Source organism: Urocitellus parryii, chromosome 3 (assembly GCF_045843805.1).
Source record: "Urocitellus parryii isolate mUroPar1 chromosome 3, mUroPar1.hap1, whole genome shotgun sequence".
Classification (NCBI taxonomy): domain Eukaryota; kingdom Metazoa; phylum Chordata; class Mammalia; order Rodentia; family Sciuridae; genus Urocitellus; species Urocitellus parryii.
Genome location: NC_135533.1, coordinates 57,829,505 through 57,848,541, shown reverse-complemented (window position 1 = coordinate 57,848,541; position 19,037 = coordinate 57,829,505). Strand labels below are relative to the sequence as shown.

Here is a 19,037-nt window from a genome sequence, read left to right as displayed (position 1 = left end):
GAAAAACACAAAAGCTATTCTTGTGTTTTGTGCTAATGTTTATTGACTAAGTTGTAGGATAATTTCACAAAGATTCACTCTATGTTGAAGGTGTTCTTGAAACAAAAGGAAACTCTTCAACTACACAACAAAGACAAAAACATGACATAATGATATATGTTCTCTCACCAACATCAGCACAGAATATGAACAAGCTAAGCTGGAATCTTCTAGGAGAGTGAGAGCTTATTTGTAAGCTAACAGGAAAAGTAAGGGAATTTGTGTTGAAACTTAACTTCTACAACACAAATTTTTAATGATTTAATGATTTCCTAACATTTAAGATTCCTAACATGAATCTGTAAGGAAAATAAAAGGAGACACAGAGACAAGATGCAGAGGCAGGAAAGATGGCAGAGAGGCCAAGCTGCCGGCTTTATTTATGTCAATAGGTTACTTTAGGTCATTGGCATCATTAGTACGTATTGTTCATTGTTCATTATTAGGCAGGTTACAGACCTAGCAACATTATGGAGCTTATTCCTCAGTTACGTACTAAGTCGCAATGTGCAATGTTAGGAGCCTTGTGTAGCTTTCAAGAAAGTCCATCATATAAAGTTATTGTTATGTGGACAGGTTTAGGCTCAGTGAAACACTGTGGTTGTCTAACAAGAGAGTTCCGTTATTCCCAGGAGCTGTGTGCCTGACATCAAGGTTGAGTCTGATAAGACTCTAGCACAGAGCCTCCTCATGCAGGAATTGCCATAGCAACTAGACATTGCTACATGTATTTAGTTATTTTACTAGTTCATAGGAGAAACTGCAGGGCATTCCAAGGTTGGGAAACAGAGTGCCTGTTACCCCCTGGGAGTTTGCTCACCAGAGGAACACTTCTCTGTATATTTCCATGGTCAGAATCTCTATATGAATCAATGTCTTAGAGATTTTAACTGTAAGTTAAAATCTAGCACCTAAATTGTCTGCAAAAACTACAAGAAAATTTTGAAAATAATTTTGGAGTAATTTTTCAATTTTTGCAACATGCTTGTGAGTTATAAATTAATAATACTAAGTAAATATAAAGTGAATGAATTCACTTGAATAGACATAGTTTTGAAACTAATATATATATATATATTAGTTTCAAAACTATGTCTATTCAAGTGAATATATATATATATTAGTTTCAAAACTATGTCTATTATATACATATATATGTATATATATATATATATATATATATATATATATATGTACATATATGTTTTACCATCAAAGATAGATGTGGTCTTCTAAAAAATGAACAAATTTTGTCAAAGTGGATGTAGATATTAAAGGAAAATGATATTTTTGATAATTAATTCAGTTATTCAAAGGCCTCTTCAAGTAGATATGAAATAAGTAGATATGTGAAATTAATTTTTTTTTAGTACCAGGGTTTGAGCCCAGAGGTGCTTAACCGTTGAGCCACATACCCAGTCTTTTTAATTTTTATTTTGAGACATGGTTTTGCTAAATTGCTAAGGTTGGCCTCCAACCTGTGATCTCCCTGCTTCAGCCTTCTGAGTTGCTGGGATAATAGGAGTGTGCCACTATGCTCAACTGTAAAGTTACTGTTCAGCCGTAAATTTTACGAAATCTTAAAACAGATCAAGTGTTCCAATGTTTGAGATACACTCTAAGAATAAAACATGCACAAGATTTTGTAATCTTGGTACAAAAAGTAAATATGAAATATGTTCTTAATAATTTTATATTGACTAAATTATATTGAAATGTATAATATTTTACATATTTTGCTAAATAAAATATATAATCAAATTAATGTCATTTCTTTCTTTTTTTATATGTGACTACTCTAATACTTTAAATTACTCCTAGGCTCACATTATACTTCTATTGGAACATCTTTGTACAATGATGAACTAGAGCTATAACAAAGATCTGTACAAAGAAACAATTAGGAAATCACTGTTACAAAAAAGGGAGGAGAGTCATGGAAGGAAACCAAGTCACTCAGAGACAATGTGGGGCATAAAGAGAAATAAAATTTGTATATGTGCTTTTAAAAATTGAGCGCACCACTATCTCATGAAATCACAGCAGTCTAGAATGGGCACATCAGATAAAATGAGGTTGTATTTAATCCCCTCAAAGGTTATTCTCTTGACAAATACTCTTTTCTTGCAAATGACTTATTTCAGAAGGAAACCTTAAAGTAATCATGTGAATATAAAATACAGTAGTGCTGACAAATATCAGACAACTTGTTGAACAAATCAATCATTGCAAGGATTGAGATTTCAACACACTGGGAAGAAAAGGAAAAGGATGACTAAAAACAAATCGGAGGAGTGGTTAATGAGCCCTGCGTTACTATTATTGATCACTGCTTTAAACAGCCTTTGAATCAAGTAAGTTATATAGGTGTATGTGTGTGTGTGTGTGTGTGTGTGTGTGTGTGTGTGTGTTTATGATGACAGAAAATTCTTACAAATATAGGTATTATGTTACAGGAACCATATCTCCTGAATCATTTTAGAATTCAAAGGCCCTAGGTACTTTTGCCTCAGGTATCTCTTCACCTAATTTGAAATTCAAATGTATTAAATTTCCAAACCTAAATATGACAAATTAGACATGGTCTGTGAAGTTAGTATTTAATGAGCTATGAACCTAGACTTTCATCTCCCCAGGAATAATTTCTTTATTACTTTTTTGTATTTTATTGCAATAAAGCACCATTTGACCTTCAAGTATGATAATTAGGCTTCCAAAAATGTTATAAATTTAGAGTGAAAATAGTTCTCCCTGTGTTCAGGAATATACTTATGACTAGTATAAAAGCTTACTTAATGTTTAAAGACAGCTAAATCACCCACCGAACCAGCAACATTAGCAATTATTTTTTTCTTCCCACCCTCTCTCATTTCCCACTTTGATTTGTGTTTTGTAACAACTTATCATCTTTCATATTCTAAAATAAATAGAATAGGAGCAAAACAAAAATATATCCTTATAATCTGGAAATAGAAAACTCTTTCAGATAAGATTTATTCTACTACAAACTGTCAATTATGACACCTTAGTGACTAAAACTTGTGATGCATTGTCTTACCATGCCCATTCCCGCATTTTGTCAAGGCAGATGGCCATACATTTTTTTTTCAAAAAAATTACCTATGATGTGAATAAAAATTTTAAGTGAATAACCAGAATATAAAACAATATATCATTTGAATTGTTGGTGAATTTTTTAAAAATTGCTGTGCAATTGTGTACTTTAAAAAATAAATTCTAGACCTTTTAGAACTGAAGAAATACATTTCCATAAATGGGACAGATGAGAGAAAGAACAGCTGGAAGCTGACCTGAAACCTGAGCACACATGGCTTTTAAACAACATTCAGAAGTATAAAGCAGGAGAGAGATACCAAGTAGGAGGAGAAAGAAGAAGAGGAAGAGAGTGGGATAGTCCAGAGAGGGCCTTATACAACAGACTAAACTAGGGGCAACTGGGGAAGCTAAAGGATTTCAGGCTGGGAGTAGTGACATGAGGTCTGCGTCTAGGAGCAATGTAATGGATGGATGGAAGGCCTGCACTGCCCATCACCAAAGCCATTAAGCAGGGGAAGAAGAGGGCTGGTTACAGAGATACTAAGATTAAGTAAACTGATCTAGACATCTTAGGACAGGCATGCAAGGCAGAAAGGAACTAGCAAACATTGCTATATAGGTTTTTGTTTAGTATCTAGGTTATTTATGAAGTCACTAAACACAGTGCCATAAAGGGATGCAGATTTGGGGGAAAGCAAAGTTCAGTTTACTTAATTCAAGGTACCAAAAGGACATCTAAATGTAAGTGCCTAGAAATAGTGATAACAGCTAACAGTCTGGGCTAACCACTACGCTACATACTTCATTACGGTTGTCAATCCTCAACTTGACCAGGTTCCTTCTGGGCATAGAATATTGTCCAGGCCCTTGGGAATAGAATGGGATGGCCAAAAAGGTCAATACTATAATTTTCCCTATTTTACACACAAGACACTTGAGAGTCAGAAAGTACTAGAGTAGAAATTTAGCTCTGAACTTTATGTTCTCAACTGCTTTGCCTTACTGACTTTCAGCACCAAGCAAATGGATGGAGTTCAGGAGTTGAAATCCATAGGTCCAAGTGAGATCACCAGAGATAATATAAAAGTATGATAAGAAGTTCAAGGACAGATTCACTGCCAGCCCCAGAAGGCACAATGTGGGAAGAAGAGGAACCCACGATGAAACTGAGAAAGGGTGGGCAAGTCAGGCAGGGTGAGGACTAGAGGCCCCTGGATTGGCTGGCATCCTAGTGGATTAGTGGTGACCTTGAGGATGTCAGTTTCAATAGCATGCTGGCAGTGGAGGCCAGATGGCAGGGTTAGGACTGAAGCCTGGGAACATGCAGTGCTCTTTCAAAAAGATGAAGAGTCAGTGAGAAACATGGCCAGAGGGATACATGCAGTCAAAGATGACATTCTTATTGCAAGTAGTGATTGGCATTAGCGTGTCTAAGCACTGAGGAGAAAGGGAGTCCCTGAACAGCAAGATATTGAAACTATGAGAAAGACAGGGCAAAATTATTGGAGCAAGGCCTCAGAGGAGATGGGAGAAATGTTTTTCCACTGAGTTTATGTTTTCTGTAAATGTGTTTTGGTTATTCTTTTCTGGGTTTAAACTGGTATGTCTATTATAAGCTACTTAAGAACAAGATATGAAACTGCTTTATATTGTCACACAATTCCCACAGGTCTGTTAGTTTCCACACATGCCCACTGGGGATATACTCCAATATGTGCTAATTAATATTAGTACATTCCAATTCTCAAAAACTAGATTGTGAAAATATATGGTAATTATTATATGAAACAACTGCATCTTCACATGTGCATTGAACATAAAGTTGGATTAATAAGTTGCAGGAAATAATAGTTCACAAGTCAAAATAAAATTGTGATTCATGTGTGTTGACAACAGCTTTGTTCCCCTCCCCCAAGTAATTAGATAGATCCAAACTAGGTTCTGTCCTTCAAACTAGGAGGGAATCGAGAGGATTATGTAGCAGCAAGAATGGGAAGCATACTTCCATAGGCATTCAAAAGAACTCAATGTCAGATCCTTCTCAGGCATAAATCTTGGTGTTTTGACTTTAGACTAGATAAAGCTGTCAAGTGGAAATGTATACAGCCATCAGAACTGAAGAGAAGGGTGTTTAAATCTATGTTCAATCACCTTGGAATAAACAGCACCAGTCCAAAACACCCTTCTTCAGGAAATTAAAAAAGAGCCAGACCCACCCAGGGCCAGTAGCAAGAAATTCCACTACAGCCCTGCGAGGGAGTTCTTTGTCATTCCCCTTAATCTTGTCTGTCTTCAGGATCACTCAGGGACACTTTTTGCCTGCCACAGCCTCAAGAGGGCTTTAATTCTTTCCCTTGTTGGGTAGTTTGTGAGACCTTGAAGCAAGATTGGGGAGTTCGCGAATGGTTTTCCCTGAGCCTCTTAATTCAGCTCTCTCTGTGTGTAAATTGCAAAGCCCAGGGATGTCATGAACAGGAGTTGTAACTGCTAAACTGAAATTCAAGCTACAAAATAGCCATGGGGAAAACAGATGTCTTTGACTAGCAAATGTTTTAACACTGGGAAAATTCAAGTGAAGCACATTATTTGTTTCCCATCAACAATTAAAGTAGATATGGCAAAACCTAATTCTGACTACTGAAGAAAAAAAACAAGGCTGATTTAATAAAGACTTTGCCTTTCAGGGTTTTGGAAAGGCAATAATACAAGCTATTGAGTAATAAGTACATAGCCAAGGGAAGATTTTGGCAAATCTGATCTATAATTTGTGTAATATTTAGACATAAAAACCCCATTTAAAAATTATTTTCCTTTTATTTATTTGGTGGTTGGTGCATGTAGCAGGGTGTGGCTGGGGATTGAACCCAGGGTCTTAAGCATGCTAGGCAAGCACTCTGTTACTGAACCACACCCAAGCCCTGAAAGGTCCTCTTACAGTGTTGAAAAACATCTAAGTAAATTAAATACTGCATTCACTCTATGAATTTACTTATTAAACATTTCCCTCTCCTCTCATAGTTTAAGTTAACTGACCAATCCTTGATACAAGTGATTCAAAAATTCCAAAGAGTTTGGGGTCTCAACCACCATGATCCAATGGCCCCTGAAGAATACATGCTCACTTTCTACCACTCACTGTTTTGAGGACGATGAACAGCAGGATCTGCTGAGGCTGGCATAAAGCAGCCAAGGTTTTCTGCACCAGCTGTAAGCCTGACCCCTTTCCTCCTGACATAAAGCATTTGCCTTTGGTTATAGCCACTTCCATCAACCCAACAACAGAGAATTCCAGCGTGGCTTATAAATGGCATGCACCCTTTGGGGGCACTACAGGGCATGACTGCTGTCAGGCCGCTAAGCCTGCCATCTGGCCTTGCTAAATAATCAATGTGCGTGTTTGAAAAGGGTATGCCAAGAAGCTCACAGGCCCATGAACATACACGCACACCATTATTCTCCCCGCCTCATCCTTGCCTGTGATTTGTACACACAACTAGACCAGCAGCAGCCACACTGATGCGCTCACAGCAGCCTCACACGGGATGCTTTTGCCTTAAGCTTGTGGTTTATTTTCAAGGGCTCCAAAGAGGGTTCATCCTTCCTAGGTTTTCAGGGAGTTTAGGCAGTAGTGATAATCTTGTTTACTGAGGTCATGGTTCTTGAAGATTTTCAGTGATTAATTTCTTAAATTTAATTTATTAAATTTTTACTTGTTATAATGGAATCAATACTGGTCTGTGAGTCCTGAGATCTGGATTCTAACCCTGCCTCTTATATTTTGTCAAGTGAACTTTCTTGAGATCATTGCCCCTGAATCTGGTCTATGTTCCAAGAGCATCAAGGGAATTCACTAGAGTTTCAATGAAAATCTGTGAATGATTTTCAGATTTTTAAGTGGCAGTATACACACATTTTGCAACTGAAGTCAGTGTAAGAAACATTGCTTTGGTATCACCCTGTCTCAGAGTGTCCCACAGCAAAAATTTCAAAAAAGAGATTTTTAAAAAAAATTTTTTTTAGGAAGGGTAGTGAGTTTCCAACTATAAAATGTTTAAGTCCATTATTCAGCATTTATTGAGTGTATGTTTTATGCCAAGTATTACTACATGTTAAAGAAAACAAAAAAAAAAAATTAAGTCATGATTCCTGCCTTCAAAAAGCTCCACTTGGGGGAAATGAGCACTTAAACAAATAATTATGACACAATAGAGGCAGACCATGCTAAGAGCCAGGCTCAGAATTTTCCTGTGGTTCCTGAGAAAGGATTCACTCCACCAGCCAAAGCAGAACTAGTCCTCCCCATCAAAAGTAGAAACTCATATCTTTACTTTTGTAGGGGACTTGTATTATTTTTCTATAACCAAATACTATAAGTTCATTGTAAGAAATTAGAAAATACAGATAAGTTTAAGGGGAAAAAAATAAAATATCCCCATTCTTACGACACTGACCAGCTTACACTTTTATTTTATGTCAGCTGGTCTTGCCTAAACCTTTGTTCCAACAAGATCCCTTCCCTTTAAGATTTACTGAGCCTGTCCTCTGTGCCAGCATCTCTGCAGAGAAAGGTCACACAGACAGACCCTGATTCACTTCTCTATGACTCCAAAGCCGTCATAAAGCCTGAAATCCAAAACAAATGTCTGCTCACTGGATTTCTCTCCTCAGCCTCAAGAAAAGTAGCCCCTGACACCCAGATGTTGGCCTGGCTCTCCCAGCCAGGCCTTGGTGCTGTCCTGCTAAACATAAACAATATCAGACAAGGCTGCTTGGGGACCTTGATGGATCAAGAAAGAAGCACATCCACTTCTTAATCATGTCTGAATACAGACACAACTTTGATACTGTCCAAGTCACAATGTACCAGGTGTCCCCCTCTCCTGGCTGGTAGAGGAGATAATACCTAGCAGGATCGGAAAACCTGAATTAGCCAGAGCAAAAAAAGGCTTCAAGGGAAGGGTACAAACAAAACTGGGGTGATGGAGTGAGGTTTATTCAGGAAGTTTTAAGGTAGAAGTGACAGGATGACAAGATATGAGGTGGGGAATACAAACAGAAGCCAGATGTAAAGGATTTTCCCTGAATGCATGAAAAGCAATGGAAATTTTTTTATGATGAAGATAAACTACTGCTTCTAATTGAGACAGGGAAGAATTTTAAGCAGGGAAATAATAAAATCATATTTCCACTGAAGCAAGTGCATTATGGCAGCTCTGTATAGGCGCCAAGAAAATGGGAGCAGGACAATCAGGGAGGAGGCTATCAACCAATTCCCAGAGGAGGTGATGTGGCTGGACCAATGCTGGGTCAGTGGAGAAAGGGAAGGAAGACAGAGAAACTCCCCTCTTCTTTTTTAAACCCTGCAGACCTTTCAGCACTAGCTCCCCTAAAGCCCCCAGGCAACTCAGCTACCTCTGTGATTCATGGATCTTCCATTTACATCCTAGCCTCTAGGCTCCTCAAGAGCAGGAAATGGGTGTCTTTTCACTTTCATGCTCATGTTTAGCTCTATGAGTTAGGGCAGCAGCCTTCCAGGTGCTGGTTATATGTTTGTAGAATAAAGTCTTCCAATAGAGTCTTCTAAGGAAAGGAATAAGACTACAGACAAGACATCATTAGTATGTGTTCTAATACAAAACAATCTTGTAATAATATCCATATCCAAGCTCCACAAAACAAATTATGCTTTGTGTGAACTGTTTTTAATTGAAATCAGCAAACCTACTGAATATGTTATAATTGAAAGGTCCTGTGATGTGGTAAGTAGTGATTATCATTTTTTTCTTCTTGTAAATATATTAGATATTCCTCATTTAATGCATAGAAAATCATTCCATGTTAAAATTGCTATTTTATTTGAGAAAATAATTAATATTTTAATTAAAAGTAGATAGGATCAAAATAAATATACAGTTTATAGCACTAATTATTTTCCTTATTATTTCCTGACAGCAGGAAGCCATCAGTCTTGTTAGAATTCTTTCTCATCTTATCTCGGTTAAATTGATGATTTCAGTGTATTAGGTGCTGTTGAAAAGCTCAGTGTTTTCCTTCTACCCTGGGTTGAGCAGCGCTTTTAATAACATCCACATCTACCCTCATTTAAATCATGTTCACGAGCAACACTACTATATAAGGTAATTTTTTTTTCTCGCTGGTTGAGAATTTTTTTTTCTCGCTGGTTGAGAATTTTTTTCCCCACTGATTTTTCTTGGCTTTTCTATTTCATTTTAGAGGATCCAGCCCCAATAATTCATTTATAATAGAAAAGACTCTTAAATTCAAAGCTTGAAAGAAATTAGCTTTTAGGCAATGATAAATGTTAATAAAATTAGACTTTTTTTGACATTACACACTTTTCAGGATATTGATATTCACTGCTATACAGCATTCTATATTTTCAGTAATGTGAACATTTTCATAGTTTAGAAAAAATTTTACATTGTGATAGAATTCTTGAGCTTATTTGCAGAGGCATATTCTAAATATTTGCATACTCAAAAATCACAGAATAAAATCTGTTTAACCAAAGAATATTGGTATGTCTGAAACTATAGAGTTTTCTGATTCAGAAATCATGTAAGTAAACAATCAGAAGTTTGCCAGTAATAATCATCAACTATCACACTAATTAGATAAAACTGTACTGATTATATGTGTATTGTATCTATATATGTACATGAGTGTGTACGTAAATTTTCTTTTTTTTAAGTCCATTAGATTTTCTTTAACAGAAAGATAATTAGTGGACATTTCCTTTAAACTCAATAATGTTATTCTTAAGTTAACAAATTCCCTGAAATATCATTCTAAACAGAAATTGGTCCTATGTCTATGATGATGAGTGAAAACAGCATAACATAGACAACAATGGACTTAAAATGCATTCATCCACAAGATGCTCAATCAAGGACTATATGTATGCTTAGGCCAATTTACATTCATTCTCTCCACCAGAAACTTTGGAGTGGCACTTATATGCCAGGCACTAGGCCAGCTACAGGGAAATCAAGAAGCATTGAGTCATAGCTCCTATACTTGAGAAGCCCAGTCTCAGGGCAGCATTCATCACTTTTCAGAGGAAAATTCTATAGGAAATGGTAAACACTATCATGGAGACAAACAAAGTTTGTCCAAAGATGGAATCTCAAGAGGTAAGAGGTGCAAATTTGCATATAGGCACGGATTCTGATTTTCAGTGTTTATTGTATTTTGTGCGTAAGTATGTATCTGGAGTTTTGTCTGGAAGAAAGTCTGGATTTATACAGGACAATTCAAAAGTAGAAATCATTTAAGGTTGCCTGATTCCCTGTTACACATATCTGATATTATGTAAATTTTAATCTAAAAGAAATATAGTATCTACTCATAATTCTTAATAGTCCACAGTTGAAGGAAGTCCATAAATACTACATAAAAAAGTAATAATCAGAAAAAATTTCAGCAAAGTTGACAAGTTTTAAATGGTAAATTAAGCAGAATACATTTTTTTAAATTCTAAAATTACGACTAAGGCATGTATTTCTAGGATAACCAACATTAATTCATTAGAAAAACTATGAAAATAGTATAAACTTTCTTTTGATTTATTTTGCTCATACTTGTTTTTTCTCAGAGGCTAGAGACCTTTATCAACAGTCACTTAATAAATAATTATTAGGAATGTAAACTGGTTAATAATTCAATTTTAAGGCAGTTTATCAAGTAATAGTAATAAAATGCTTACTTAGTCATAGAATATAAGATCTATCATAAGTAATTTGGACACAACCAACACAGACAAGTCAAACACAACTCTTACCTCCTTGTTCACACAACTGCTGGGCTAATGCATCTTTGAAAATAACCTGGCCCCTGTGTGTTGCTGTAGCCCTGAAAATGAACAGAAAAAGGTTAATTCAAATATCGTAACATATATGGTACTAAGATCTTTTTAAAATTAAATTTAAATGCAAAGAGCCTCATTCTTAAAGTTCACTTTGAAATTATGATCTTTAAAAAGGAGTGCATCTGACAGGAACAGAAGTGGACCATAGAGTGAAGGTTGAAACCAAGGCCCTGGGTTGATCGTTACCTTCTGGTCTTACTTTATAAATATACTGCAACATTTGGGGACTTATTTTGAAAACAGCAGATGTAAGCAAAACCTAGATGGAAGAAAAATTATGGAATGAATGCTTATTAAAATTTATTCTTTAGGTGATGTTGATATAAAATGTTTGTGGAGTAATCATAATATTACTACTAGAGATAAATGCTCTACAGGTATTTTTTTTTCCAAAATCAATAACACAGAGAGTGAAGCAAAGAATTATATTTTTTAAAGTATTTTCTTTAAAAAAATAAGGGTTATTACAGTTTTCATAATAAAATCTGCCAGATTAAAATATCCCCTTTCTCCCTATTGGGTCTAATTCACTATTGAAAGGAGACGTGCATCTTTTACCTCCTCTAATCAGAGCTATGCACATGGGTATTGAGAAAAAAAAATCCTTGCAGCAGATGTGTTATTCAGTGGCTATAATAGGAAACATCTTATTAAAGGAATAATTGTTTATGCTTTTATATGTTAAGTGTTTTCTTTTAAAAATAATTCTTCTGGTGTAAAAACATGCTACTGAAAAGAATTTAGATCAGAAAATCATGTTTCCTTGAGAAACTTGATTTTAGAAAATAAGCCATACAAAATATTTTTACTAATTAAATATATTAACATTAAATCCTGACTTTATTTTTTTTTATCAAAATCACCCTATAATAAAGATAATTTGATTCAGTCCTTATCTGCTGAAGATAGATTATGTGCTTGGCTCATGAGAGGGCATGGTTTGTCCTCTGCATTTCTTCTCCCCAGGGTCTTCTTTGGTCAACATCTTGTCCTTTCCTCAGCTTATGAGGGGCTCCTGGCTACCAACATTCCCGACTCTGGCCCCCATGTGGAGATACCTTCCCCCTTCATTCTGTAGACCTTTCTGATTTCTGTCCTTCATGAAATTGTTGCTAGCCCCTGGTGTCAATACCCAGGACCCAACTCTCTGAAAGTAATCTGATAAACTAATCCATTCTGGAGTGTTAACAGATGATGTTGCTCCAAGCAAATATATTTTAACAGTGACACTAAAAATATTATACTTTCACACACACACACACACACACACACACACACACACACACTGGCATGAGTGACAGTTTTGAGTGGTGGAAGGGAGACTTAATTGGGGAGAAAAATCATTGTATAGTTTCAACTCACAGCATATGTGAGACCTACAAAGAGAGTCAGACCGTGCTTTCCATATTAATTATTATCAAAATTACAGATAAGCAGATGCTAATTTTTTTCTTTTTATTCATATATATTTATAGTGTTGCCTTCACTTTCAGAAAGCTTAAAATGAGGACTAACATTTGATGAATCTAAGCCACAAACATATCCTACTGACACATTAATTAATACAGGTTTTCTGTCCGGGCAGAACATGTTGACTTTATTTACCATTTTAAATGCATTATTCAATTCAGTCAAGCCAAGTGCTTTTGAGATCACATCTAATTCTAAATAGCAATACAAAGATCATAAGTATAGAATTTTGGTGTGACACTTGCTTTGGAAGGGAGACATTATTTTCAGAAATCACTAACCACTAAGAAACCTCCTACAGTATATAATGCTTAAATAATTATCTGTTTTAGTTGTCTTCTGATTGTAAGCATGTAATAGTCCTATCATAATATTTCTTGTTGGTCCACACACTTGGTTATCATTGTGCCAGTCTGTGCTCCTCATGAATAGGCTGAGCCCAAGAATTGAGATAAAATACTTTCAACAGCAGTTTCACCTTATCTCTATTTCAGAGATGTCAAGAAATCTTCGTTACCGCATGGTGCCCTGTGGTAAGTCCATACGTTTTTTTCCCAATACTTAGTTTTCTCAGATTTAGGATTTGTTGCTTTCATTCATATACTTACTTCTGCTTTGGTTCAATGAACAGATCTCATAATTCCTAAAGAATTATAAAGTAATCAAAACTGATTTTTTTAGCATAATACTCATTCTGCAGATAGAAAAGAAACTGCAAGATAGAAAATGGAGCCCTGGATTTTTTTTTTAAGAGAGAGAGAGTGAGAGAGGTAGAAATAGAGAGAGAATTTTAACATTTTTTAGTTATCGGCGGACACAACATCTTTGTTTGTATGTGGTGCTGAAGATTGAACCCGGGCCGCACGCATGCCAGGCAAGCGTGCTACCGCTTGAGCCACATCCCCAGCCCTGGAGCCCTGGATTTTGAAGTTGTGGGCTTCCCTCCCCTCATCCAACATGCTCCCCACCACCCATTCCCCACATCTTCCTAGTGCATTTTTCTAGAACTCTTGGGCTTTAGGAAGCAGATTTTGAAAGCCACTGAACTCATCTCTTACAGAATATGGATCAGGCATATTGTAGCTTAGTATTTAAAAAACTGTCTTGAGAAGCACAGCATACCATGTGCTTAAGGCCATTGTCCCAATTCTTTTGCTTGGGAAAAGTAGAAATGATAATAATAATGTGGTGGGTCTATACTATATCTATTATAGCACCTATTATAAATTAAAATTTACCCCTGTTAGCACTGTTGTAAGAATCTATATAAGTCAACTTATTCCTGACCACAGCCATGTGAGCTAGGTGCCATTATCCCAATTTTTCTGGAACACAGAGTTATCATGTGATTCACAAATGACACACAACTGACTGTAAAATCAGAATTCAACCCCAGGCAGTCTGAAGGTAGAATCCTGCTTTTAAGCATTCTATCAAATTTTCACTAACCTAGTTCAAGATATGATGGTAGTTTTCAGTCTCTTTTGGAAGGAGAGCCTGCTTTCTGGGCTTGATTTTTTTTTTTTTTTTGGAAAGAGACTAATCTCAGTTTAATTGAAATATAATCGGCATATAATGAACAAAACATTTTAAGCAATCAAGAAGTTTTGACAATTGTGTATACCCATGTATCATCAGTACAATAAGATATAGAACATTTTCATCACTCTACAATGTTCCTCCTGTCTCCCTCAGTCAATACCCACCTCTCTAAGACAGTCAGTATTGTAATTTCTATCACCATAAAACAGTTCTTTCTTTTAAAAATTTTATTTTATTGCAGTGCTAGGGATTGAACCCAAAACCTCACACATGATTTACTATTGATCTGTACCTCCTGATCTTTTAAAAAAATTTGTTCTTTTTAGTTATACATTACAGTAGAATTATGTTGATATATCTACATACATGTAGTATAACTTCCCATTCTTATGGTTGCACATGATGTGGAGTTACACTCGTCATGTATTCATATATGAACATAAGAAAGTTATGTCCAATTCATTATACTGTCTTTTCCATTCCCATCCCAGCTCCCTTCCTATCACTTCCCTCTGTCCAATCCAGTGAACTTCCATTCCTCCCTCCAGCCCACCTATTGTGAGTCAGCATGTGCCTATCAGAGAGAACAGGTGGCCTTTGGTTTTTTGAGAATGGCTTATTTCACTTAGCATGATAGTCTCCAGTTCCATCCGTTTACCTGCAAATGCCATTATTTCATTCTTCTTTATGACTGAGTAATATTCCACTGTGTATATGTACCATACTTTCTTTATTCATTCATTTAGGCACCTAGGTTGGTTCCATAGCTTAGCTATTGTGAATTGAGCTGCTGTAAACATTGATGTGGCTATGTCACTACTTTAAGTCCTTTGGGTATAAGCCAAGGAGTGGGATAAGTTGGTCAAATGGTGGTCTCATTCCAAGTTTTCTGAGGAATTTCCATACTGCTTTCCAGAGTGGTTGTACAAATTTTCAGTCCCACCCACAATGTATGGGTGTACCTTTTTCCCCACATCCTTGCCAACATTTATTGTTACTTGTATTCTTGACAATTGCCATTCTGATGGAGTGAGATGAAATCCAGTGTAGTTTTAACTTTTACTTCTCTAATTGCTAGTGATGTTGAACATTTTTTCATATATTTATTGACTGTTCATATTTCTTCTTTTGTGAAATGTCTGTTCATTTGTCCATTTACTTATTGGGTTATTTGTGGGGTTTTTTTTGGTGTTAAGTTTTTTGAATTAGTGAGTCTATGTTATAATAAAATTATATTTACAAAAAAAGAGCTCCCCATATTAAATACATAATCTTAAAGTTACTATTCTACCATTTGAGAAACTCTTTAGATTTCCCAGATGAAGAAAACTCATTGTGATCAACATATTCTGTGCTTGAAATAGTCTTTGTTATAATTTTAAAAGAGTATGAGATAGTCTGATCTTACCAACTCCTAGAGCAACTGTCCACGAAGGCATTTAAGAATCAACTGTGCATTGTGCTGTGGCACAGGACTGAAGCTCAGTCTTTACACTGAAGAATACCAGCTTCATATTCCCTATGTGAGGACAGGGATAACTTAAAATAACCACTATCACTTAAAGATAGTCATATTCACTCTTTGCATCCTTAATCTCTCAACCTAAATAGAGTCAAGCTTCTGAAACATTAGAAATCATTAATTAAAAAGAAAGTGTCCCTTATAAGACACTAGTCATAATGATGTGAACTTAGGAAGAAATCAAAACTATTTCTATTTTTCAGTTCACAATTTGCTTCCAAGAGTGCAATATTGCAATCCAGTTTCCAAGTAATGAATACAGACAGGTTTTAGTATAATTGTCACAGTGCCTGAATTCCCAAGTGTATTGTTTATTTATTGAATGAATCGATTTGCTCACAGATTGATGTGAAGAACAACATGAGCTGCCTCATCTTAAAACTAGGACAATGTGCTTTCCCTCTATGGGTGGGTTACTTTTCCCACCTTTCTCTGTGGCTTTACCCATGAGTTCTGGTGTGTTACTGAGTCTTTTATATTCACAGCTACAAGGGCATTCATTAATCAGGAATTTGAATTTAATTTAGTGCAATATCAGTATGTCAAGTTACCCTCCAGAAACTATATGGAACACGAGAAAAGAAAGAGGTTTTCTGGGTTTAGTAAATTTTGTCTTTGAAGGAAACAATTTATTTAGAAAAATAAAAATTCTTGCACCCTTGTTGTCAGCAAATTTAATAATTTCTAATTTGGGGACATTTATTAAAACAAGAAAAAAAAACCCAAATGCTTTAAAACATAAAAGGGAGTAAATGAATAACTCCAGGGAGAAATTATTTTTATATTAAACTCTCAATTTCAGCTATGCTAGGCTATTACAAAATGCTTAAAAGTTTCTGCATGCTTTCACAGCATTTGCTTTCCAAAACTTCACTGCTCTCATTGTTTTTACAACCGCATCTTTTATCTTTAGACCACAGCATTTTTCCTTCTGTCACATATATAAATATTCTCTATCCCTGAAATCTAGTAATTGTAATATCTGTCTGTCCTTAAAGGTCACCAAATACATGGCTTAAGCCTGTTTCCTGATGGAGGTATAGTTATATTAGCAAGAGAAAGGAAATACAGGTAAAATAATAAACATAGGGAAAATAAATGAATGGTTAACACTAACTTCACTTCCAAATGAATCAGCAAAATTAACTAAAGAAATTGAGATGTAGGATCTATGTTCATCTGATACAGTTTATGTTCATCTAACAGCACAGATCCACTGAAAACACAGGTTGAGCATCCCTGATCCAAAATCTGAGATCCAAAATACTCTAAAATCTGAATTTTTTGAATGCCATCATGACCCCACAAATGAAAAATACCATACCTGAGCTCACATGACAGGTCATAGGCAAAATGTACTGAAAACATTGTATAAATTACCTATAAGCTAGGTAAAAAGATGTATAGGAAACATCAATAAATTTTGGGTTTAACTTGGGTCTCATCTCTAACAAATCTCAAAATGTATATGTAAATATTCCAAGATTTGAAATCCAAAAACTTCTGTTGCAAGCATTTCAGATAAGTTATTCTTCACCTATACACATACAACCATGGTAGCAGCTATACAGTAAATGTGGAGTAGATGAATGACTAGTCCGTGGTTCCCTGTTATACAGAATGTCAAATGCTTTAAAAAGTGACCAGCAGCAGACACAGTGGGGCATACCTTTAATCCCAGTAGCTCAGGAGGCTGAGGCAGGATGGTAGCAAGTTCAAAGCCAGCCTCAGAAACTTGGTTGGCCCTAAGCAACTTAGCAAGACCTTGTCTCAAAATGAAAAATAAAAAAGGACTGGGAACGTGGCTCAGTGGCTAAATGCTTCTAGGGTCAATTCCAGGTCCCTCCCCCCTCTCCCCCAAAAAAGTAACCAGCATATTATTGCATAAGAAACACCATGGAAAAGATAGATGATAAAATATATGGTCAAACAGACATTACTATAGATAAGATTTATTTTGGAAATCAGTTAATAGCAAGAAAAGTAAAAGAAAAACTGATGCATTTGCTTTACTATTTTAGCACATTTTCATCATTTAACAAAGAAAAAGTTTCCTAAGTAATTTTAAAACAATTGTAATTCAATGCTTTCCAAAACTTCAAAGAAAAAATGTTTTTCATACCAACTTTTTTTAATCACGGAAAGTCATCAAACAAAAGTACTGGAGTGGCTCTGCCTGTTTTAAACACCTTTTAACTAAGAATGCCTATGTGAACATGCCTCAGAGGTATCCTCAGGCAAGAGAAGGACAAAACTGGTAAAAAGCCACACCAATTCCAAAGGAACGCTTTGTAAAAATTATGTTATTGACTAGATAGTGAATTAAGGAGTCTGTACTTGTGTTGAAAAAACCCACACAAGTTGCCTAAGAAGCACCATAAAGAGCTGGACATGGTGGTGCACACCCCATAATCCTAGCGGCATGGGAGGCTGAGGTGGAAGAATCGCAAGTTCAAAGCCTGCCCTAGCAAATTAGGGAGACCCTGAGCAGCTTAGTGAAACCCTGTTTCAAATCCAACAAATAAAAAAGGGGGTAGTGGGGATGTGGCTCAGTGATAAAGCACCCCTGAATTCAATCCCTGGTACAAAAAAAAAAAAAAAAAAAAAGGAGCACCATAAAAAAAAATCAACAACAAGAAAAAGTAGCAGCTTCAGTCAGGGAGGAATGGGGGTTTGTTCTAGCTCTGGCATTTGTTCTGTCCATGGGATAGTCATGTCACTTAGCATCTGCGCATCTCCTTTTCTTACGCTATAAAATAAACTGGGCTGCATAATTGCTAAGGTTCAAACAGCAGATCTGTAATCAGAAGGCAGGGATTTGCACCATGGCTCATGATTTATGTTTATTTTAGACAAGTGTTTCATTTTTCGAGACAGAACCAGAAAACAGTGTGAGGCACTGGGTTCGATCCTCAGCACCACGTATAAATAAATAAAATAAAGATGTATCAAAAAAAATTTTAAAGGAAAAAACATTTTTAAAGGAAGTTTCTATGTCTTTATATTTATTATTTATTTTAAATAGTTCCTATATTAAATGTTTTTAGACAGGATTTTTCAAGGCTATATGGTAGTATATAGCTGAATATAGCTGAAACAAAGTTTCCTTTTCTTCTATGGTTGGAACTTGTTTACAATATTTTCAGTAATTAAATATTAAATATCTGACCCCTTATCTTGCATTTTAAAATATATTTTCAGGGATGGGAATTGAACTAAGAGCATAAACATTTACAGCTTTTGTTATGGACTGAAAGTGTCCCCTCTCCCTGCCAAATTCACATGTTGCAGCTCTCAACCCAATGTGATGGTATCTGGAAGTGAGGCCTTTGGGAGACAATTATGTTTAGATGAGGTCAGGAGGGTGGATCCCCTGTAATAGATTAGTATCCTTATAAGAAAAGAAAGAGAACAAAGCTGGAGGTATCACAATTCCTGATTTCAAATGATACTACGAAGTCAGAGTAATTATAACAGCATGGTGCTGGCAAAAAATAATGTAGTCACATTTATCAATGG

The 19,037-nt window shown here is 35.8% G+C and overlaps 1 protein-coding gene across 2 annotated transcripts in view; it reads right to left on the bottom strand.

Annotated features, from left to right (window-relative positions):
* Reln (reelin) overlaps nucleotides 1-19,037 on the bottom strand; it is a 452,281-nt gene that overhangs the window by 250,350 nt on the left and 182,894 nt on the right. For both annotated transcript variants that reach the window (XM_077796721.1, XM_077796720.1), the window contains exon 4: nucleotides 10,898-10,968. In XM_077796721.1, the coding sequence (XP_077652847.1) occupies nucleotides 10,898-10,968 (71 nt within the window). The remainder of the gene's footprint in view (nucleotides 1-10,897; nucleotides 10,969-19,037) is intronic.